The sequence below is a fragment of the Ursus americanus genome, chromosome 32 (assembly GCF_024610735.1).
Source record: "Ursus americanus isolate L20-20 chromosome 32, mUrsAme1.1.p, whole genome shotgun sequence".
Taxonomy (NCBI): domain Eukaryota; kingdom Metazoa; phylum Chordata; class Mammalia; order Carnivora; family Ursidae; genus Ursus; species Ursus americanus.
In genome coordinates, this window is record NC_142158.1 from 2,563,146 (window position 1) to 2,587,176 (window position 24,031).

The 24,031-nt window shown below is 44.9% G+C and overlaps 1 protein-coding gene and 6 non-coding genes across 14 annotated transcripts; 2 read left to right on the plus strand and 5 right to left on the minus strand.

Moving 5' to 3' along the window:
• Window positions 1-814: 814 nt before the first annotated feature.
• TRNAI-AAU (transfer RNA isoleucine (anticodon AAU)) lies at window positions 815-888 on the minus strand. Its single transcript has one exon. It is a non-coding gene; the product is annotated as a tRNA-Ile (tRNA).
• Window positions 889-1,418: 530 nt separating this feature from the next.
• TRNAA-CGC (transfer RNA alanine (anticodon CGC)) lies at window positions 1,419-1,490 on the minus strand. Its single transcript has one exon. It is a non-coding gene; the product is annotated as a tRNA-Ala (tRNA).
• A 1,935-nt stretch (window positions 1,491-3,425) lies between these two features.
• Window positions 3,426-3,498, plus strand: TRNAK-UUU (transfer RNA lysine (anticodon UUU)). Its single transcript has one exon. It is a non-coding gene; the product is annotated as a tRNA-Lys (tRNA).
• A 6,547-nt stretch (window positions 3,499-10,045) lies between these two features.
• On the minus strand, window positions 10,046-17,972 carry HMGN4 (high mobility group nucleosomal binding domain 4). 8 transcript variants are annotated; one of them, XM_087858233.1, is made up of 4 exons: window positions 17,814-17,972; window positions 14,492-14,536; window positions 14,300-14,371; window positions 10,046-11,836 (listed from the first exon to the last, which is right to left on the minus strand). In XM_087858233.1, exon 4 carries the CDS (start codon window positions 11,748-11,750, stop codon window positions 11,478-11,480), a length of 273 nt encoding a protein of 90 aa, XP_087714359.1. In that variant the 5' UTR covers window positions 11,751-11,836; window positions 14,300-14,371; window positions 14,492-14,536; window positions 17,814-17,972; the 3' UTR covers window positions 10,046-11,477. The 8 variants fall into 8 exon arrangements, with proteins under 8 accessions (XP_087714359.1, XP_087714358.1, XP_045656380.1 ...); XM_087858232.1 differs by having other exon boundaries at window positions 14,300-14,407; XM_045800424.2 differs by having other exon boundaries at window positions 14,234-14,371; window positions 17,814-17,971.
• A 246-nt stretch (window positions 17,973-18,218) lies between these two features.
• On the minus strand, window positions 18,219-18,291 carry TRNAV-CAC (transfer RNA valine (anticodon CAC)). The gene has a single exon. It is a non-coding gene; the product is annotated as a tRNA-Val (tRNA).
• Window positions 18,292-18,766: 475 nt separating this feature from the next.
• TRNAR-ACG (transfer RNA arginine (anticodon ACG)) lies at window positions 18,767-18,839 on the minus strand. The gene has a single exon. It is a non-coding gene; the product is annotated as a tRNA-Arg (tRNA).
• A 3,659-nt stretch (window positions 18,840-22,498) lies between these two features.
• On the plus strand, window positions 22,499-22,572 carry TRNAT-AGU (transfer RNA threonine (anticodon AGU)). Its single transcript has one exon. It is a non-coding gene; the product is annotated as a tRNA-Thr (tRNA).
• Window positions 22,573-24,031: the final 1,459 nt, after the last annotated feature.

Sequence of the window (24,031 nt, forward strand, 5' to 3'; positions counted from 1 at the left end):
GGCGAGGCCGGAGCAGATCCCCGGCCCCGCAGCCCCGCAGCCCCGCAGCCCCGCAGCCCCGCAGCCCCGCAGCCCCGCAGCCCCGCAGCCCCGCAGCCCCGCAGCCCCGCAGTGGGAGTCAGGCCCGCCGCTCGCACGCCTCCGACCGCTAGGGGGCGTCGGCCGGAGCCCGGGGTTCTCCACGCCGAGAGCGGGCGCGTGGGAGCTCCTCAACCGGAATAAAGGAAATCGGCCGAGCCAGGAACACGGGGACACGAGTGAAAGAGCCGGGAGACGGCTTCGGTGGAAAAAGAGGCTGACTCCGGGCGTACGGTTAGGAAAGGGCCCGAACAGCGGGGCTGCGGGCGTCGGCACCGAGACGTGCCGCCAACGGCGGAGTCCTTCCTTCCCTGAGAACATGCTTGTCTCTGGACGGATTCCTCCCCTGCCCTGCGTGATGCCGGACCCAAACCCGAATCCTCAGCCGAGCAGTCGGCAAACCAGCCCTGCCTTCTCTTCCCACAGGTGCCGGTGTGGCGGGCACTATTTCGAGGGCAGTGTTTGGACATTGCACAAACAGGTGACACGTTTTCCTTCTAATGAATGGGACAGCCCTAAGGAGTCCTGCTGCTTTTCTGCTTCTCCGTGCAAACTTTCTGAGCACGCTGGCTTCCCAAGAAGGGTTCTCGGGGCTCTCCTCGGGTGGTTTGGACTCGTGGCAAAACGTTGCTTGTGGGGGAACACAGCAGGCTGTCTTACCTTAGCCGGTGATCCTCATTTTCCACCCAAGAGTAGAGAAGAATATTTCTCAAGGAGAGGATGGAAAACAAAGCATTGGCCCGTACGGGGATCGAACCCGCGACCTTGGCGTTATTAGCACCACGCTCTAACCAACTGAGCTAACCGGCCAATCGCGTCGCTTCCGACGTCCAGATAAGAAGGTATTCTTATTGTTGCTTTTTACTCTGTAAGCAGCTTGGGATACGCGAGATGCGGGCTTTGCCCCTCGCTCCCCCCCGAGCTAGGTAGGCTTCGTCCTTTTCCCAATACTTGTCCTTTTTTTTTTTTTCGCGCCATGACGCAGCAACGAGGCGCTAGCAATACCCCCTTGTCCCCTCTCTGTATTTTCAGACCAAGATTATCTCTGCCTTTGAAGGCCAGCCAGATACTACAAACAGCCTGTCATCAATGGGCCCGGGGCTGATTTCCAGGCTGCTCTGCTTCAGCCGTCTCTCCCTTGGGTGTTTTTATCTACGTTTCCACTTTTATTAGTTTCAGATAAAGAGATCCCCAAATATCTTATTTATCCTGTCTCTCTCTCTACATACACAATTCAAAATGCAATGGGAATAAGAACACCGCAGGAAATTGATGAAGAGGAGGATACGAAGTCTAATGATTCAACGGTTTAAAAAGTTTCTGTGTAGATAAAAAGAGTCTGGAGATGCCGGGGATCGAACCCGGGGCCTCATACATGCGAAGCATGCGCTCTACCACTGAGCTACATCCCCAACCCTATAAGGTGTTCCTTTATAACTCTTCCCAGTCCTTTGAATCCTATTTTTGTCCCCTGCAACTAAAACATGTTTTTGAATGCTGACGTTACATTTTCCTTTATTTGTTCAGCAAAATCATGAAATGGTTAAAGGGACAACATCAGTGTTCCAAGTACAGGAAGTCTTCCAGCCATCGGGCCCTTGTCAAGCACTTAACCTGGAGACCAAAGGATGGAACCAAATACCTAAAAATCTGATGAGAAAAAGGAGAGGGGGACTCTACTTTAAAAGCTCCTTTCTCCCTATATGTTATCTAACTCAAATTTAAATAAAAATCTGAAAATAAAATAAAAAGCTCCTTTCTTTCCTTTTTTTCTTTTATTTTAAGGACAAGTGAGGGATACTGCAGCCATGTTAGGCTGACTACAGGCTGAAGAGATAACTGGAAATTTGCAGTTGAATTGAGAGAAGTGGAAGAGAACTGATGGGAAGTGTCTCAGAACATGGGATATTTATTTACTTGAAGATAAATTGGCTGAAGAATTAACGACCTAAGACAAGTCTTCGACCTAGAAAAAACGGATCCTGGTAATACAGGGGGCTCTCATCCACATGGAGCAGAAGGTCTTCTAGAGTTCCAGTTTGCCTTGGAGCTCAGGACATCCAGTGCTAAAACTGGGAAGAGTTAGTCACCCCACTGCCCCCTAGCCCATTCCCAGAATCCAGAATTCCCAGCCCAAAGCCTTAAGGGAGCTTCCAGAAGAATGGACCTCCTCTGCGAGTCTCTGGAGCACAAGGCTGGGAAGAGGGGGGAGGAGCGGGTCAGCTGCAGGCCTCCTGCTTCTTTTGGACCCTTGTTCCCAGCAGTGGAAAGGTTAGGCTGCCCTAGTGTTTGCAGAGCATGTGTTCAGTGATCAGTAGAATCTCATGCCCAAAATGTGCTGGTACTGAAGAACACCGATTGAGAAGATGATTAAGTAAATAGAGATGCCTAAATAAACCTGAGATTGGTTCTGGTTTTGTGGTTTTTTTTTTAATAAGTCCTTAAGTTTGAATTTTATCATGGAAGTTTCCACAGCATATTGTTCAGGAACTTAGAAACACCGTAATACATGCCAAATTGTAAAGAACATGAGATGGAGAAAAAAACCCAAATTCAAGACAGTGTTTACCCGGGAAGATGAGGAGATAGGACCCCGGGGGGGGGGGGGGGGGCAAATGAATGTTGGTAATGGTAATTATCTTTCTAAGCTGAGAAATGCACCTGTATTTACATGTGCACAGTATTCTAATTAGTTTTCTTAAAATGCATATATGATGTAAGATGTGAACAACCAAGGACACTGGGTATAAGAGAACTCTGTACATTTTTGCAATTTGGTAAATCTAAAACTACTCAAAAATTAAAAGTTTATTTAAATAAAAAAATAATAAATAAATAAAGACAGCTGAGACCCAGCACAAAATCAAACTGCTCCCTGTTTCTCGACCCAGATTCAGGCGTCCAAAGTGCTGCCCCAAACCTTAGAAGCACCAGTGATGGATCAGCTTCCTTTCAAAAGTGCTCTATTTCAGCCCAAATGTAGCATATTTGAGATAGGTCTCTTGGAAGCCTAGGAACTGAAGGCCAGCATTCTGTAGTTCTCAACCGCACTGAATTCTATACAGTATAGTGTATATCTACATATATAGTATTCATCTATACATATAGTTTATAGCTATACTTTATAGAGTGAAAGAATTTGGGGGAACTAATATAATACGGTTAGATCTTGGTATTAAAGAAGACCCTCCTTGTGACTGAGTTTCTATGCTGATTAGTGTATTTATAAACATTTTCTGAATGCACAGTCCTGAACCAGAATCATGGGTCAAACTTGTAAAATAATTCCTCCTTCAAGTTTGTAGATAAATTGACTACAGGTGATGTGTCAAAAACACTTTATGTGAGCCCGGATAGCTCAGTCGGTAGAGCATCAGACTTTTAATCTGAGGGTCCAGGGTTCAAGTCCCTGTTCGGGCGTTAGCGCTTTTCTTCCCTATTCTTGCATTTTTAGCCCAGTAAATAGTAACAGGAAAGAAGATAATCTCAAATCACAGGCTGATTTCACTGAAAAACAAGAGGGGATCCCGAGCACGGCACAGATATCATAACCTAGGATCTGTTCACAAAATAGAAGAGCCTTTTAGGAGGGAGGATGGAAGCTGCAGCACACAAAACATTTCGTCTAGAGCACAAGTAACAATGGCCACAAATCATCAAAAGTCAAACTCTCATTTGAAAAGCCACAAAAACACACAAGTGCTCCCTCTGTCTGGCATTGGACTGCTCCCTTCCGATCCTCTCCTTTGCTCAGCCCTGGGGATGCCCACGTAAACCCCAGGGGTCCTGGCATCAGCACTTCCAACTCAGGGCCAAGTGGCAGCAGCTTCCAAACTTTTTTGGCCATGACCAGTTTGAACTTGAGTTTACATCTGGACCCAGACACACAAATGTAGCAGGAACAAAATTGCCTGAATTACCATTCAGTCTCACACACGCACTGCATCCTGATGTTTCAGATTCCATCCTATTGGCCATGTTGGGAGCTACCCACAGTTCGATTGATTTCACATCCCCCTCATTGGGAAACACTGGGCTTAGAGTCATCATAAGGATGCAAGGTAACATATAGCACAGGGTGATGGGTCCTGTGCCAAGTAACCTGCCTGCCCTGCTTCTTCCCCTAAATCCCAGTCCCCTTCTTAGAGGGACCCCAAAACCTCAAGTCCCCTGAACACACTGGCACCAACACCGTCTCTGCCCTCCTGGGAACCACTGAAGAAACAGAATGTGGCAGCCCTTGATTGAACCTTCATTTGGTCACTGCCCAAAGCAAAATTTTCATCCTACTGGATCCAGAAGATAACAGAGAAAGTGGATTTTACACTGCTGTGAAAAATCATCAAAGCAGCTACACAACCTCTGAGAAAAAAGAACACTTCCTGTCAGTTGCCTTGTTGACACACTGGGCAGCACGTCAGCCTCATAATATGAGGGCCTTGAGCTCAATCCTCAGAGACAGGATAGCATTTTGCAGGGAAAAAAAAGCAAAACCAAAACTGCATAAGTTATCCAGTGTGATCATTGTTATTATTGCTACTAGAGTCACAGGAGAAATATTTTCTTGAAGCGCCCATCACTTCATGAAAGCTTTTACTGCCTGTTGGGCAGTCCACTTGGGCTGTGACCCCATGGTTTCTTACAACGCTCAGAGCTTTTTCGAAAGGAAAGAGACCTCCATTCACTTTAATTAAACACAACAGGGCAGTTGTCTCTCACAACCTTTTAAAAATAAGCAGTGGGAGGGAGTCACAAAATTGAATATTAATGCCAAAATGATTCCAACATGGTCTCAGAGAGTGTGCTAAGCAGTAAAATAACCAATGTTGAGCAGCTGCACTGTTCAAGAAGACAAAGGACTTCCCAATACATCAGTATGCACAGTTAACAGTTAAAAGATTCCCTTTCTTTTCTCAGTCTTGGAGGAGAAGTTTGGGACAGAAGGAGAAGACAACCATTTCCACTCTTCCGTTTTGGATCTTAGGGGCTGAAACCCCAGCCCTACTGTGCTGTTATCTGTGCTCCGACAACAAGGGACCACCTGGCTGCAACTGATCCATTGACAGACTTGACAAGAATGTTACTCCAATTCCAGGAGGCAAGGGACTTATATATTAGATCATTATAACACGGCACTGGATTAAGGAAACAGACACTTTGTATGTCCATTTTACACTATTGTCCCGATCTCTAAACCTGTCTCCATTAACCTTCAAACACTTAAAACTCAACTAGTGCTAATCATTTGCTTTACCAAACAAAGCCAAATGTGTGGCTGGCATCCTCCACTCAAGAAACCCAGCTACCTTGAGGCTGGTGCCCAGAGGAAACAGCTACTAGAAGTTTCCCTGGGTCATTTACCCTTCTATTGGGCAGATGAGTTTAGGCAAACATTCAGATTTAAATTTCCCAAATCACACTTCTTTAAAAAAAAAAAAAAAAGATGAAGAAGAAAGAAACAAACAAAACACAAAAACTTCAACAAGTGAAAGCAACTCATTGTTGGGACATAATCCTTCATGAATCTCTCACATTTCTGCATGTATTGCTAGCAATGCACTGACTGCTCTTTGTTCTGGATTTTCTTTTCAAGGATGCTTATACAGCAAACACTCCTGCAAGAGAGTCTCTCCAGAGTGATGGGCAGGCATGCTTCCAGCTCATTATAAAAGAATAGAGATCCATGGTTTAGGGTTTCTCTCTTAGAACCCACTGCATGTACAGATATCATGGTTTTGCCCTCTGAGAACTAAAGCCAAGGAACCAGAGAAAAAAATGCTGATAATCTGGCTACTGCTATTACTAAAATAATAGACTTTCCATTGTCCCCTAACCCAGGAGCCTTGTGAGTTACACCAGCATCCATGAAACCGTGTGGCCAGTTCAGCTTGCAAGCTGGGTACAGTTTCGAACCTTTCGCATTTCCTGGCACTCATCAACCCCATAGTCTCCTCTTCCTTCAGGGAAGGAAGGGTGTGGACAGCATTCTTTAGCACTCGTCTCTAAATGAATTCATACATATTTATATATATTTAGTACATATTATATATTATATTATATAGTTATATATATAAGTAACTAAAATTAATATAGTTAACAATACTGTGTTATATATTTGAAAGTTGCTAAGAGAGTAAATCTGGAACGTTCTCATCACCCACACAAAATTTTTTTGTGGCGACTGGTGAACTTGGATGGGAAAAAATATTTACATCTTCAAAATCTCTAACCTTGAACTGAAATTTGGCGTACCCTTCGCATATGAATGTAGGGAACAAACCACAGTCAGAAGTTCCTCTGCTTTTGTCACCAAGGAAAATCACAGACATTTTCGCATTGATGAGAACAAAGGCAAGAGAAATGTAGCTTAAATTAAATCTCCCTACAACCCGCAGCCCACTGATAAATGCCTAAGACGCGCAGCCTGGCAGTCCTCCAGAACGCACGGCTGCCTTAATGTTCATGTTTTACTAAAAACCTAAAGCTACCTTATCCGAACAACAGCCAGACCCCCAAGGTCCTGGGGGCCCTGCTTTCAGCAAACAAATTCCTGGAACTCACCTTATCTCCACCTTCCCTCCCTCCACAAACTTAAAAGTGTAGCATCAGTCCCTCCTCAAAACCACAGCTGCAGCTCTTCCTGCCCCGGACGTCGCTGTGCTATAATAAAAACAGCTTTTGGCACCGAAAACGTCTCAAGAACTCGGTTTGGCCGTTCGCTGCCGACCCCCACATCCAATCACATCCATGTCGCGTACTTACTACCGCGACGGCCGAAGCCCTGAGACGGGTCTTGGCCTTCATGTTCAATGCGTCAGCGCAAGGTTCTTTGACGTGTTTCGTAATGTTTCGTAGTATAATTGACTTTCTTTTTCTTTTCTTTTTCCTCTCTTTCTCCCCCCCCCCTTTTTTTTTCTTTTGGTCATTCTATGTCTTTTCTTACTGTTTTTTAGAATATAATCTTGAGAAGGGCTCCACGGGCTGCAGCATGCGGCCAGAGAGCCCCCGGTACCTAACAGATGCAGAGGCCGCGCACCAAGAGACACGGGGTTCCGACACTCCCCTCACCGAAGGGACTTGGGGTGAGCGCCCGAAACCCCAAGCCTGAGCGAGGTTGCGAGGGGTCTGAACAGCAATACAGGCAAGGAGCCTCACAGCCTCAGCCTCGCTTACCCAGCTGGAGTCAGGACGCCAGCCCCCCTGGGTAGGGGCCGCGACACCGAGAGAGGAGGCCTCCCAAGGGCCTAGAAGGGCCGGAAGTGCTTCGTCTGGCCGTGCCCGGGGCGGATGCGGGTGGGCTGTCGGATTTCCCGTTGAGGACCCACATGCAGACCCGTGGAGGGGCCTGAGGAGGCCTGGCGCCCGTGTTTCAGAGATCACTGTGCGCACTGTTGAGGCTAGGACTTTTAGAAGAGGCAGTGAGGCTCTAACAGGATGCCCGGAGGCCAGCAAGGAGGCGGCCACGGCCGGCTGTGGGGAAGGTCAGTGGCCTGTCCTGGCCGCATCCACGAGCAGCCGGATCCCACCAGATAGGCCCAAGATGGCGGCGCCCCGACAGGAAACCCCTGAGCGAGTGAGGAGGAAAAAGCGGGAAACCCTGCTTCCGACCCCACATAACAAATACTCCGCCCCCTAGTCCACAGCTGCCAGTAAAGGATAGGAACCCAGCCCCCAGGACGCACAGCTCGCGCTCTCTCGCTCTCTCTCTCTTTCTCTCTCCTCCCTCTCTGCTCTCAAGGCTGGAGATTGTACTTTTCACTTTAATAAACTTTCCCGCTTATGTCGCTTGTCCACTATGCTGCGCGTCTGTCGAATTCTTTCTCATGACACGACCAAGAACCTTTGGTGACGCCCTCGGGTTTGAGTGAGCGGAGGCCTCAGGGCCCGGGGTCTCCCCAGCTCACCAGGCAACAGAACTAAGAGGGACAAGGGTGGATACAGGAATATAAGTTTCCCTCCCTCGTCTTTCTAGCTCTTCCAGGACCAGGGCCTCAGTTTTGAGGGTCAGAAATTTACTTATGGAAAACTCTGGATCACTAAGTCTGTTTGGTATCAGACACCCAAATTCTCAAGATATTCATAAACCAGGATGTTAATTTATTAATTTACAGATAAGAATGTAAGTGCCAAGTGGACCAGAAAAGTGGACAAGGAGGTTTAAAGTGTAGTTTATTATTTCCTAATTTGCTCTTCCCCGCTTAGAAATATTTGTCTAAAAAACTAGCGTCTTTGTACAGAAAAAAATAAGCCTTTTTAGCCTTATGTTGCTAGAGAAACACTGAAATCCTAAATTCCATATGACCATTTCCCCCTAGAATTTAGGGTCCTTTCATTACTACCCTTCTTCACTGGGAATTACAACTGTTTAGGACACAGCATGTTATTTCTTGCATTTCGTTGTTTCCTAATGGTATCTTGGGAAATTCCTTGATTTACTCAAACTGATGGATATTTGAAATTTATACCACTGATCTTTTCGACAATGAGAAACCTTCTAGGCTCTTGAGTTGTAGACCTAGGTCTTAATTTGGATTTTTCTATTCACTGTATGATCTCAAGGCAAATTATTTAATCTCTATTTGCCTCAGTTTCACTAAATGTAAAATGGGGATAGTAATATTCAGCTCATAGGGTCATAGATATAAAATTACGCATGGAAATCACTGGACAGACAGTATTTGGCAAAAAATTAGCACTTAAGAAATACTTTATTATTGTAAAAAAAACCCTAAAATTTGTTTGGTTATGCATTTAAATCATTTTTTATTCAAAAGTTTATTGAATATCTACTATGTACCATATTCTCTGGCAATCTTTGCAAATGTTATTACTCTTACTAGAAGGCTTTCCCCACTCCTTCCTTGCTTGACCATCTCCTATTTTCATTTTGCTGCTTTGGTGTCAAAATGACCAAGGAAGTTCTCTCTAAAACCCCTTTATGTTCTGGCATCAGGGGCAGGGCTCTTGCAGTGTTACCACAACACTAAGCACAGTACTGTGTGGTGACTTTATTGCATTTGACAGGGAATGTTTTTCTTTGGTCCTGACCTCTTGCTTAGCAAAGAGAAAGCACAGATACATGTTTGCTGTTTACCAAAGAAAATGGGGTGGGAATAGTTGAACAGAGGGAAGGACTACAGTAATACAGCATGATAAAGTAGAATTTCTTGCAATTCAGTGTGACAGCCATCTAATTGGTCTTCCTCCTTCAACTCTTGCCCACCCCTGACAGCCTATTGCCCGCCCCCCACTCCCAACGTTTAGACTGTGTTCTCTGTTGGCAACTCTGATGGTATCCCATCACTTTCAGAGAACAATTACAGCCTGGAGTCTTCCATTTCCTGGCCCCCAGTTATCTCTGCAATCATATCAGCTATCATCCTTACCCATCTTCTTTCCAATTCAGCTGTTTCTGCTTCCTTGTTCTTCCTCAGCGAGCCAAACAGCCAAACACATTTTCACCTCCTGTCTGCTGGAGTGTTTTCCCCACATATTGACATCTCTTGTTCCTTTATTTCATTAAGTGCTCTGCTCAAATGTCATCTCATCATGGAGGACTCCCCAGCCACCCTATCGAAATAGCACCCACTTTTACCTGTTTACTTAGGCCCCTCCTCACATAAATCCGTGTATTTTCTAACTCTCCCCCCAGGCCCAACTGGAATAAAAGCTTGGTGAAAGCAGAGATTTTGTTTTTTCACTGCTGTGCTGCCAGCACTTGGACAATGCCTAGCATTAGAAAGAGTAAAAATGGGAATAAAACCGTGTAGAAACAAAATTGTCCGCACATACACAACATATGGTTTACCTATGTAGAAAACCCAAAAGATTAATTAATGAGAGTTTAGCAAGGTTGCTGGATATAAACATAAACTTTAGCTAAAAACGGAAAATGTAGTAACTAAAAATATACCATAAGAATAGTGTCAAAAAGTATAAAGTCCTTAAGAAATATTAACAAAAGACATTTATGGAGAAAATTATAAAACTTTATTGAAAGACATTTAAAAAGGCTAAATAAATGGAGAACTATATCATGTTCATGGATTGGAAGACTCAACATTGTATTTAGTCTATAAATTCAGTATAAATCCAATAAAAATTCCAACATTTTTGTTTTGTTTTAGAACTTGTCAATCTAATTCTAAAAGTTGTACTGAAGAGCAAATGGCTAAGAATAGCCAAGATACCCCCGAGGAAGAAAAATTTGGTGGTGATTTTTTTGGAGGTGGGATTTGTCCTGAGATACCAAGACCTTTTTCTAAAATAGTACTCAGGATTGTATAGTACTGCCACAAGATTAGACAAATTGACCAGTGAGTCAGAATAGAAATCATCAACAGACTCACCCATACACAGAGACTTTATTTACGAAAGAGCTGGTGTTATAGATCAGTGGGAAAGAATTAAGTATTCAGAGAATGATGCTGGGACAACCACCACTTATCCACATGGAAAAAATATTATATTGAACTTCTATCTCCTATTTTTCACAAAAATCAGTTCAGAGCAGACTAAAGACAAATGTGAAAAGCAAGACTATAAAATGTTTACAATGCAATGAAGAATACACCTGTGACTTTGGGTAGGAAGTGATCCCCCACCACCTGTGACTTTGGGTAGGAAGTGATCCCCCACCACCAAGCCAATTTGTATTCGGCTTTATCAGATACTTTTCAAAACCAGTTACTTCCAGGAGGACATGGTTGACAATCCATAACATTTTACAACTTTCAAACTCCCCTCCCCCAAAAGTCAACAGTCTTCTGTTGCTGTTTTGAAAAGGCGGAGTTCTCAGAAGGGGTGGATGTTTCACAAGAGGCGTGTAAGATCTTTTCACAGGTCAACTCTGACATGGAAGAAAGGAACTGAAAACTCTAAGATCATCGATGGGATGATCCACAAACTACAAACAGGAATCTTGGTCTTTTGAGCAACACCATCTTGATATTATCACCAGAAAGCCTGAGTACTGTTACCCGACACAGGAGTTTTGGGTGGCCAAGGCCACATCATTACTATTTCAGGAAGTCAAGTCTATGCTGATGGCATCAGGAAAGAAGACATGAAGTTTTGCTTCTCTCTGTTGTAAGGCTTCTAAGCCAAAGTGGCTGACATGTGTGAATGTCAGAAAATCTCTCCTGGGAACCAAGAATAATCTTCAAAAATAAGGACAGAAGATCCCATCTTCCCCCATTTCAATCCACCTTCTGAGACACTCTATTAGTGGTATTTGCACTTTCTACAAAAGACAGCAACAATGTGTGTTGTATGCTAACAACATAAGTTTGGAAAGAAAAAAAACCCAAATTCTACATTTTTATAAAACTTGATTAAAGAAAAATAGTATTTCAAACAGTAGAGTCACTAGAAGTACAGAGCTATCAAAAAAGTACACTTCACTTGGCATCCCCACTGCCTTCTGCTTTCTGTGACTGGGCAGTGGAAGCATCTAGGTTCTTTGCAGTGCTGTTCCCCTCCTTGCCACCATCTGCTTTCCCCTTTCTCCCTTTGGGCGGCTTCTCTCCTTTCTTTGCAGGGGCCTTTTTAGGCCTGGGTTCTGGTTTTGGAGGAGCCGGTTTAGCAGACAAACGCGCCGATCTCCTCTGTGGCTCATCCTTCACCTTCCCCTTGTCACCTTTAGCATCTCCCTTTGCCTTTCTCTTGGGCATGGTGGCAGCGGCGCTTGGCAGGTGGCTTGGCCAGTCCAGGGAGGGGAGCGGTTTCTGTCTTCCTCACACTGCTCCTAGAAAGATTTCTTTAACAAACACAAAAAGTGTAAACCATAACGGGAAAGACTGACAAATTTAACTACATTAAAATTCAAATTTGACTATATTAAAATGAATAATTTGTGTGAATCAAATAAAGTATAAAAAAGTAAAAAGATAAGTTATAAGCTGGGTAATGATATTCATAACATACATAACTGACAGGGGATTTGAATCCAGAATATACAAAGAATTTCTACAGATCCACGAGAAAAGGACAAAAGGAAAATATTAAAACAATGAGCAAAGGTGTTAACAAGTACTTCTCAGAAAAAGCATAAATGGTAAATACGCACATAAAAGTACGCTCAACCTCATTAGTAATATGAGAAATGCATGCTAACACGCCACACCCATCAAACTGGTGGAAACGAAATTGCCTGACAAAATTAAGGGCTCAGCAGGTGTGCAACAATTAAAACACGATATACTGCCAGAGTGCGTGTTCTGTGTGTGTAAATTAGGGTATTAAATCTGAAAACATTCTGAAAAGCAGTTTCACTTCTGAGTATTTCCCCAGAGGAATTCTTGGAGATGTGCAGAGGATATCCCAACGAGAATGTTTATGGGGACTCTGTAATTTCAAAACCCAACACCACCAACTGGCCCTCAGTAATAGAACAAATACGTTAGTAGCATCTCAGTGAGGGAATGCTATGCAGCAGCAGAAACGAAGAGATGACAGCGACACGCAGAAACACAGATAATCTCAAGAGCACGCTGTGGAGCAAAAATGACAGGCTGCAAATACGTACAGTACAGATCCATTTGTAAGTACGAAAGTAAATGACATGTTTAGGCTACAAGCATGTAGTAAAACTAAAAAAAAAAAAGAGGAAGATAAAAATTGGGACTGTAGACACATCAAAGGGGGCTGAGAAAGGGATGGTGGCCGGAGAGGGTAAGAGGGTCCAGGGGAAGGGATGGGGGTAGCATTCTCTCCCCTGAACTGAGGGTGGGGTGAGGAGGAGGAGGGACATGGCTGGTGTACTGTTCTCCAGATTCTACACAGAGACATTTTATGTATCTGCTCAAGAATTAATAAAAACTACTTTAAAAAGTACATAGCCAAAGCACAGGTTCAGGGACACACAGAATGGAAAGTGATTTATTTTGAGTTTGGGTAATCGGGACCTGGGCATGAAGCACTGTGTGAACTTTTTTAAAGCTTTAGGCCAGGACTAGCTACTCACACCTCTGCACCACCCTCGAAAACATTTTCTGGGGAATTCTGTAGCCCTAGGCCCTGTCCCACTCCACAACGTTTTATCTTAAGAAGAAAAAAAAATTATTATCTGTCCCTAAATTGTTCCAGAGTCTTGTTTTGTTCTGTTCTGTGTCTGCTGAACCTCACTATGTACATAGATAGCTGGCAAACATGATCCTTGAGCAAACTTGGTTTTGATTTTGATGTTCCTTCGCTAACAAAAGTGACCACCTATAAATGGTGCTAAAACACCAAACTATCTATTTTTCTCCCCATTTCCTCATCAGAATTACTGGAAATTTTGCATGTTTCCTTCCTTCCTGTGCAATAGAGGGAGAAATATGTTAGTATAAAGAAGAAAGGAGAAGCAAAGTGCCCTGAGTAAGTCAGTATTTTTCCCTTGGTACGTTAAAGAAACTTTGGGAACAGAGATCGAAATTGAGAGGAGAAACACTTCTATTCTCATGCTGAAAGCAATTCACTGAAAAGCTAACGTGAAATTAGCTGGACCCTTCTCCTCCCTTACTGTGCTCTTCCCTTGCCTCTAAATATTCTAAATTCCTGAGGGCCGAAAAGTCCCTCTTGCCACAGATGCACTCTGCGTATCGATGGGTCCAGTAGCCTCAACCTGCTCCCTCCAGAGGACATGCTGCCCTAGACATGACATGACTTTATGTCTAATTTATTCTTTTTTCTCTCTCCCAAATGTACCACTAAAGGAATGTGTGAACAATCCTTAGAGAACAAAAGGCTTTTTTTTTAATCCAAATACTGAACCAATAAAAAAACCAATTTTTAAAGAAAATAATTGAGAAGGACGCAAGAGATCACATAGGTCAACTCTGGGTATGGTAAAGGTGTGCCCAGAAAGCAACAAGTACGAAAAGACAGCTGTTATTAAAATGAAGGACCAACATTGAGAGATAGTTTATGGCACGAAAATCACTTGGTATAGTATTAGGGTGACTTGGTTTATACCTGTTGCCCTGGTGTGATTATTAATAACGTTTCCATTCACTCTCAAAAGTGTGCCAACTTGTATAAAAAATAATACTGTCACGCTAAAAATTCTGCATATATTCTTAGAGGCCTTTTTTTTACCAGAGAATGAGAGAGGAAACCAAAGGCTGAGCTTTTGTTCTAGGACACACTTCCCTAAAGAATGGACACTCCATACCATTCTCCTTCCATCTCACTCCAAAACTCTGTTTCTTAGCCCAGGTCCTGGGGTGGGAGTGCTCACAGTCTGTTTCCTGGGCTCAGTCTTCTTCATGTTAGATCCCTTGCAGTCCATCCCAAGCAGGGGGGCCATGATCTCCACATGTCAAAGGCCGAAACACAGCAGGTAACACTAAAGATAAATTCAAGGAAAACAGGCCGCTGGCTGGATGTTGTATCTGAGTAGACGAATATGGATTAGTTCCTTGAAACTCACCTTTAGGAAGCTTATCAGGAGACCTCGGGCTGCCTCTCCAGAGACCTTACAAATTAGGAGACAGATAGACAAATAAGGAAAAAGGGCCAGTGGGATAAAAGTCATTTCATTTCCGTGAAGGCCAAAGAGGGATGGGGAGGAGAGCGTTCTCACCACACAGTGGTGTTAACCGAGAAGAAATCATTTGAGGTGGAGTACCGGGACATATTGCACAATGAAACTATTCTGTATGCATTATAATTGTGGATACATGACATTATGCATTTAGCAACACTCAGCTGTATACAAAGAGTGAAGCCTAAAGTAAACAATGGACTTCAGTTAAGGATAACGTGGAAACACTGCCTCAACAATTGTAAGAATGTACCACACTAATGCAAGTTGTTACTAACAAGAGAAATTTTAATAACAGGAGAAACTACTTTCTGCTCAACTTGTCTGAAAAACTAAAACTGGCCTTAAAAAAATAAAGTCTATTAATTTAAAAAATCCCATATTTTAAGAATTAAAAAAAGAGAAAATAATTTGTTAGGCAATAAAATAGAGAAGTCATAGGATTACAAATATTCCATCAGGCATGTGAGAGAAAAGAAATATTATGAACTAGCAGATAAATCATATAAATAATTTTATAACTTTGGGAATACAGAGATAGGACTTTCAGTGCTATCACCAGGGCAAGAAATTATCAAGACATGGCAACAATTTTTAAAGTTTTAGGAATTTAAAAATTCCTCTTTGTTAAAGTAACACTTCCAAGGACAGAATTATATTAACAGAGAACAGAACGCACAAAATAGTGAAAGTGTTGAATCATTCATCTTCGCATTGCAAAGAATCAGACTGAAATTCTTGTGAAAGTTCACAATTTAACTCTTCATTTAACCAAATTGCTTGTTCTATAATGTGGAAAGGTATCTCTCCCTCGGCAGCCTCAGGGGAGAGGGAACATCTGCTCCATCCTTTTTTAAAAGTACTTTTGTTAGCTATGAAGACTTGCATATTTTCATTAGAAGCAGACCCACGAAAGTTTAAATTAACTGGTAGAAGTAGCTTAAAAAACCTAAAAGTCAAATAAAAAGCAAACAGTCTATTTCATTTGCAAGAGAAATATGCAAATGATGACTAAAATGAGACGCAGGTGTGCTACAGTCTTCTGTGAGGTTAACTGCTGGGAAATCTCCAAACTCTGTCAATAATATATGTAATCCTCGATCTCAGTCCCCAAAAGTCAGCAAATTTGCCCCTCCTCCCCCACCCAAATTCATAGGTCGAAGTCCTAACCCCCAGGACCTCAGACTGTGACTGTATTTGGAGATAGGGCCCTTAAAAAGGTAGTCGAGGAAAAACGAGGTCATATGGGTGGGTCCTAATCCACTGTGAGTAGATGAAGACGCCAACAACACAGAGGGGTGACCATGCGAAGAGAAAGCAAGAAGGCGACCATCTTCGCGCTAAGGAGAGAGGCCTCAGAAGAAACCAAACCTGCCACCATCTTAAGGATGGACTTCCAGCATTCAGAACTGTGAGAACATACATTTCTGTTGTTCGCAAGCCCCAGTCGGTGGCATTTTGTTACGGAGCCCTAGCAGACGACCACAGGAGGGAAGAGTGTAAAGCCCTCAGTGACCTACAACACATCTGGGATTAGATTCACTATGAGGTTTTGCATAGCTCTCAAAATCCTTTTCCCATATTTTTTTTCTCCTTCATTATAAGCCTGTCTCCAGTATCCATGGAGCAAATTCTACTCGTCCAATACACACCCCACCCATTCCCAGCGAACAGTTACAAGCACACTTTAGCAGCATCCTTTTGCTCCCTTGACCTGTTACTGACCTGGATTTCTGGGAGATAGTTCTAATTTGGGTTCTAGTCTCAATCCCACCCCAAACTCAGAAGGCCACCTTCTTCTCTCTGTGCCTTGGGGTTGGAGGGAAGACCTGGGAGAAGGCTTAGGAAAGAGAGAAGAAAGACTATAACAAAATAAAAGGTCATATGTAAGGTGCAGTGTGCCACGGGAGCAAGAGCTCACGTGGTGTCAGCCACTATCTAGAGCCCATTTGTTCTCCACCTTCCAAAGGAAGTATCAGCCAAGGTGGGCAGCCTGAGCTTCCATTTGGCATTGAGGGAGACTGGGAGACGGAAGCGTAGTGAGGTGAGAGGGCAGAGTATCTGAAAGGTTAGGGCTCCTTCTGCGTTTTGCCAGAATACACAGGGTTTGAAGAGAAGGAGGCGGCCATAGGCTTCCAATGAAACCATCACCCATCTGCAACTGGTTGGCTTAGGGCACACTTGGTTTCCCAGCTAAAGTACTCCTGCCCACTGGCATCTCAGAGGGATGGGAGGGGACAAATCTCCCAACATCTCCCAGGCCCCTGAGACCCGAGCCTCCTTTCAGGGCACCACCTTAACTCACTTGTATTTCTGAGCAGTATAGATGATTTCAAATGAAAATGTCTTAGATACATTTCTACTGAGCACATACCAAAGCTTACTATTATCTTGCTAACAAGGGAATTAACAAGATGATAAAAGAAGGTATGAAAATGGAGGAGAAAGAGGGAGCTGGGGAGAGAGAGAGAGAGAAAGAAAAAGCACATTAGGTAAAGATCGCCCTTTCTTTTCTTAGGGCCCTAAAAACATCACATTCATAGCATTCATTCCAGGGAACGTAGAGCATTGGGATCTGAGAGACGAGGCTTGACTAACCCCTAAAAGTAGTAGTGGCAGCAGTAATACAAATAATAAAAGTAGGAGTAGTCGTAGTAACACATCTAAGAAAGAAATCTTGAGGATAAACCCGAGGCTGTCAGGTGCAATATCAAGACTTCTGCACCAGAAAAGCCTCTGATGGATCCAATTAACACGGAAGCAGGCCTTGTGTCAGGCAGAGGTCAGAGGCCACACACCGGGGCTCAAGACCTGATTTTAAACAGGGGCTGCCAGAGACTCTTCTCAAGCTTCGAGGCACTACGCGGAACCCACAGCTGGTCCGCTTCTTGACTTTGGGATCGTTTTCTTTCGACGGGGAGCGCAGAAAGCCACAGTGGAGGAAGCCTCGCGCCTGCGGCGTCCGCTCGGTGGGCACGGGGGAGAAGGGCGGGAGAGGCCGCGCGCAGGCCAGGCCAGCCCACCCGACCGCTTCCAGCCGCGGCCCGCGGTGCAGACCCTCCACACGCCCCCGTCGCCGCCCCCCGTCCGCCCTGGCGCGGCTGCCGGCCGCCAGCCGTACCGTTACTCCGGGGAGGCTCCCCGGCGCGCGGGGGCGGCCGCACCACCCCTCCGTCGGGAGGCGCGCACCGAGGCCTGCGCTGCTTACCCGAGTCCCGCGGCCGTGCGAGAGGCGCGGGCGCCCAGCTGCGGCCCGGGCCGCGCGGGTGCCCTCGGCTGGGGCAGGGCCGGCGCGGGCCGTGGGGCCGAGGGGAGACGCGCGCAGCGGGCCCTGCCGGGAACAGGAAGGTGGCGGGCGGCGAGGAACCGCTTCCGGGGCTGCGGGCGGCCGGCGGCCTTGCGTCGGAGCGGGGGAGAGCCGCTTCTCCCCTCGCGATACGTCAGGCCGCAGCCCGGGCCGCGGGACCCCGACCCACCCCGGGCGGTGCCGCCTCCGCACCACGGCCCCGCCACAAGACAACAAAAGGCAGGGGTCGTATTTATGAGGACGTGGTATTTTTCTAATGCAGAAGACAAAATTTTAAGGAATTAGTAACAAAAAGGGATTGGTATGTGTTTCCGCCCGGTTTCGAACCGGGGACCTTTCGCGTGTGAGGCGAACGTGATAACCACTACACTACGGAAACGCGGCAGCAAGTTGCTGCCCCAGAAGGCAGTTCTCCCTGCAGAACATGCCCTTCCATCCTTGCTGCTGAGTGTCGTTTCTAGGTGCATGCGCCCGTGCACCCAAGCGCTCATACCAGACGCCATTGGGAAGCGCAGATCAAGCCCTTGCAGTGCACAGACCTGAAGCCAAATCCTTAACAATTTATTCTGAAAATGGCCAAATGCAGGAAAACAATAGAAAGACTTCAATCTTTATGATTGAGATTGCAATGGGCATGCACCGGGAACCGCTCACATTCCGCGGGCAGCTAAGCGCTCCCGCGTGGCCGAGACGCGGAACCCGCTCTGCAGTGGGCTGATAACCCCAGCTGTGCTAAGAGCTGCCCTTCTCGCTCCGGGAAGTTGCAGGCAAACCTCCGTTCACCCGAATTTTCGAACTGCATGGAGCTCCTCGGTGGTATGCAGTGGAAAGAAGTAAAAGAACACTGCGCCCCCCGAGCCAGCCAGGAGTCGAACCTGGAATCTTCTGATCCGTAGTCAGACGCGTTATCCATTGCGCCACTGGCCCGCACGGGGGTGTGGGGGCGCCTGTATGCCTTCGTGAGGACGCAGGCGCCAGCAGCAGCCTGCTCGGGCCCCGGCGTCCGCGCTCCGCCCGTGTCCCCTCTCCATCCACGCGTTCACTCACCAACCTGTGTTACCTACCGTTCGAAGTGCTAGAAGCCGATCCAAGAAGAAAAGACAAGTGATCCCTGCCCTTCGAGAAGCTTACGACCATGAAGCACTAAATAAGTAAAATAATCATGATAAGCACTTGGAGGAAAACGAACAAACCGGGAAGACTAGGAAAGCCCAGCAGCGCCGGTGATTGACACTGGAGAAATGCGGCTATCAGGGAAAGAGCCACGTGGAGGGGAAATCTCCAGCGCCGAGGCCTGGAGGTGGGAGCACGCGCAGACCACCTCCGACCCTGTAGACACTCGCAAGGGCTTTGGATGTGACCTGTAGGAAACTGGAAGTCGTTGTGGGCTGGCATGATATGACATGCTTTGTTGTCTCGCCTCGGGTCGTTACAAATTTTGTATTTCAGTATTTACTAAGCAAGGCTCAGTGCTAAGCACCTGACCGGCCTGTGCTACTACCGCTGGGCCTACAACTCAGATTTTGACACCTTTAAAAGGAGCATCATTAGCTCTCATGTGTTTGCTTTCTCAAGAAGCAAATAAGCATCTCTGATGTGTGCAGTTCAGCCTCTGTATTTCTGAGAATTAAGCGATATCTCCATGCCTGGATGAGCAATCGCAAATAAGTTGAGGGCTGTTAACAGATGGAGTAAAACTGCCTGATACTGAGAACATACACGATGAATTTAGAAAATAGTTGTTTTCAGCTCTTAAAACGGCGGCAGCCCTTAAGAAGAATATACAGGTTGCTACTCTTTCTGCATAACGTGAAAGTCGATCTAGTTAGGAATTTTCCCCAGGACAGTAGAGCAGAGGGGACTCCTGACCAGGTTTTGTACTGTACCCCTAGGGCACTTTGGTGGTTATGGACTTGCCTCTCAGAATAATACTTTTAAATATAAAGATAACAGATAAATACGTAAGATTTCAAAGGGAACTCAATTCTATTGAAATATGTTATCAAAATTTATTAAAAATTTATGGTATGGTTATAAAAATTTATGATATGGTAATATTTGTGCTCCTTTATTAATGCACCAAATGACAATCTACAGCAGGAGGTCTGATAAATACTGTAATTTCAAAGCACTCATGAGCATAAATGGTAAAGAAATTTGTAACAACTGTAATTTGATATGAAATATTTGTGATTTCCAAAAGTGATAAAGTAAAAAGGGCTGAAATACAACTGTGATCTGTTGCCTACATTCATAGTGGAAGAAAACACAAAATTTCAGTAACAAGTTAGTCAAGATAAAAATGCATTTTCCCATCCAAGTTCACAGATTATCCCCTCCCTGTAAGATGCAAAAGGAGACTTTTCTTCCAAAGAGAAGTTTGGAAACATGAACAATCATGCCTGAATTTTCAGAAGTGAAACAAATGGGTACTTCTTGGTTCTACTTTATGCTCATCACATACCCAGCATGGGCTTCTCCTGCTGCTTCAAACTTCTCTGCCGTGTGCACAGCCTGACATGAGCCGAGGCAGGCTGTCACTTCGTTTTTGGAGAACTTTCTACCGTGCCTTCTTTTCTGAGAGATCCAGTTTCTAATTTCCAGTCTTTTCTTCAGTGGTTGTTATCAGTCAGAGAAACAGAGTCCAGAAAAAACGGAACCAGTAAGAAAATATGAATGAATGAATGAATGAATGAATGAGTGAGTGAATGAATGAATATTTCTAGGACTGGCAAGTCTGAATTCTGCTGGACAGGCCTGTGCTTTAGAAAATCTCAGGCAGGAGCTGATGTTATAGTCTTGAAACCGAATTTCTTCTTTCTCAGGAAACCTCCATTTTGCTTTTAAAGCCTTTCAACTGGTTGGAGATAATAATTGGTTGGAAACAATTGGTTGGAAACAATAGTTGGTTCAACGGGCTGACTCACGCATATTATGGGGGATACTTACAGTCAACTAATTGTAGATGTTAACCATATTTACAAAATATCTTCACAGCAGCATGTAGCTCAGTGTTCAGTTGCGTAAGTGGATAGCAAAGCCTAGCCAAGTGAAGGCATCGAGCTCACCATCGAAGTGGTGGACTCCTCTCCTTCTCTGTGTCTCAGGACACTGTTCTTCTGGTTTCTCTCTCAAGCGTCCAGAAAACGGCATTCTGCCCCTCCCTTTTCTTTACATTATTGTCCGCAGCCTGTGACACGGAGATGTGTGCCTTCTCCGGTTTCAGATATGTGCCACAGAACCAACATCCATGGTCTTTGCTGGTCACACTGGGAATGGAGTAGAATATAGAATTCACGTCCAGATTTCTGGAAACGATTGCTCTAAGGCTCAAGTTTTTCCCCAAGATTTGTCTCTGGCTTATTAAACAGCTGACTTCCCAAAGTTTCAGTGCAAATTTTGACCGCTGCTCAAAGGAAAAATGCAAACAAAGTACTGTTGGCTCTGCTGTCTTTCTGTCTGCCACAGTTTGGTCAAAGCCACAATGGGAGTGACTGTGCTGTTCATGAATATATTGGCTCCAAGCACACAAATAATATGATGGGTAATCTTATAATAGTAAAGAAAGAGGTGCTTACTTCATGGACTGTCAAACTGATTTCATAGACTTTCTGTGTTTTACTGAAATGAGAAATCTAGCCGAGTCCGGCTTTCACACCTCATCCCTCACCCCCATCATGAATGTAGGTGGAGCTAAGTGCCAACTTTTGTAGTGTGACAGCGAAATCCTTCAAATATTGATACAGTTTAGAAAAACTGAAATGTTGATTTCTGCATTATCACCATGACAATAGATTTCAAGCAACACCGCCAATCATAATTTCATTGGGGAAGTTACTTTCACAGTTATGGCCACATAATTTGTAAATTCTTGGGAGTTTCACTAATGCTCTCTCTTCAAATTTTATTCCCAAGGGAAGATTTATTTTACAGAGAATAAATTGGGAACAGTTACAAATACTCACACAAGTCTCCATGATAATATAGAAATTCTTGTGAATGCTCTCAATTTGACATCTTATCTAACAGATCCTTCGGACAATTATAGGCCAAGAAATCTCTGCCTCTGTAGTTGCAGATGACAGGCGGCCGCTCCTTTCTCTCTAGGACTAGGTTTTAATTATGAAGTCTTGTATTTTTAAGGTGCGACTCTGGAATTCCATTTCCTAACATTATAAGCAAGAAGCAGGCAGGTGAAACCCAATCTTTACGGAAAGAAATGGGGTAAGGAATGACTGGACTTCGAATTAAAAACACCATGGAATACAGGACCGAGAGCTCGCTTCCTGAGGGACCAGTTCTAGGTGCTGGAAGTGTTAGGGTGTGAACTTGACCTTGGGCCCCAAATCACGCTCCCCGCGGAGGCAGGAGAACTCCTCTGGCTCCGCCGGAAGGGGACTTGGTTTTCCTATAGCCGCGCGGCTTTTTAGGTCTTGGGGGGGGGCGAAGCGGGGACTGCTTTATCTTTAGGGTCTGGAGAAGCATCTGGGCTACTCCTGACCCTCAATGGTGAGAAAATCCAGAAATGTACACAAAAGCAAGGATCCTTCCTTTTCACTGTCGATTTGAATCAGCAAGGACGTGCTGGCTCCGTGGCTTAGCTGGTTAAAGCGCCTGTCTAGTAAACAGGAGATCCTGGGTTCGAATCCCAGCGGGGCCTTTTGTGGTTTTCCCACCCTTGATAAAGAGGATGAGTGATCAAACTGCAATATTTAGGGCAAATTCCCCTACGGGATTTAACTGAAGTGTTTTATATGGGTCTGAGGGTGGGCTGTTTGTTTGCAAAGAGAAGATACAAAGATGAGCTTGCATTTCTTTAGGGAGAAAGAATTTCTACCTTTCTTGATGTCAACATCTTTATTTCCATGTAATATATTTTTAGCACATACTAAAGGAACCAGGGAAAGCAGAAGGGAAAATCACCAAGTTTAAACTACAAGTGACATCATCATCTCTGGTCATTCTATTTTCTTGCCAGGGGGAACTCCAAACGGATGCACTCTCACAATCTGCAGGCAGTATTTTTAGAAAGGTCAGCCTCTGGAGTGATTGATAAGCTGCAGCATCTCAGTTCATAGCAGCCACTAAAACCCAGCCACATAACACAAGCCATAAGTAAGTGCTTTAAAAGGTGGTTTCGTGCCCAGAGTTTTTGAGAAAGGAAAATCAAACAGAAACAAATATTTGTCACCGAGATTTCAGAAAAGAAGGTGTCAGGAAGATGCTTCTACCTGATCGTATTATCAGAGTGGACAGCCACTAGAACAGGCCGACTTGAACATGGCAGCTTCCAGGCTGACTTGAAGAAGTCCAGAAGAGCTGCGGAGCCTACTCCCGAACTCTCCAAGAGGGACGAAAAAAATAGGAAGTGGGAAAGAAGTCTGGAGTTCTACTAGCAGCCGGGCCCCTACAGAAACTAAGAGCCAGGAAGTGGAAGCTCACCGTAGCTGTTACCAACCCTCTCGGTCATCTCCCACCACCAGGCTCCCCACCACGGGGCACAGAAGGTTCCACCAGCCTGCTTTTACCTTCAGAGCACAGCATTTAATGTAGATGGTCAAGGGTTGAATATGGTCTCTTGTCCTATCTGTGGAAACATCATGTCCCAATACTTTGAGAAATAGTTCAGGAAACAACTCTATCCTTACGGAGAATTTCTCCACTCACTCTGCAGCTTCACTCCCTACTTTTCTTTATAGGCATCAGACAGCAATGGAAAGGCAGACCCTCTTTTTCACTACATCCTCCCATCCTCTGCTCAGGAAAGCCTTTCTTCCAGGTCTAGACTACAGACTTCTATCAAATGCAGAGGACAGCTGAGGCACCGGGCAGAAGTCAACACTAGACCACTATTTCATCCTGTGACTGAGTCTGACTTAACCTTCACTCCCTACTCCATCAGCGTCCAGGAACACCTTTACCGGGCTGCTTCCAGCCCACAGGCCCTCAATAGATGGCATGATCTGTACCATTGAGGAAATAGCACTGACTACTGAAGCTAGAATATTCCAGGTGAGAATTCTCACCATCTCTCCCAAAAGCTTAAAAGCCTTTCTAACTCTCCATGTATCAATCACAGAAGTGATTTTTATGTACCAGTGGAAATGACTTACAACCAA

Bases quoted from the DNA above. Each gene is read 5' to 3' on its own strand.
- HMGN4 (XM_045800428.2), bottom strand. From the start codon at position 11,750: ATGCCCAAGAGAAAGGCAAAGGGAGATGCTAAAGGTGACAAGGGGAAG.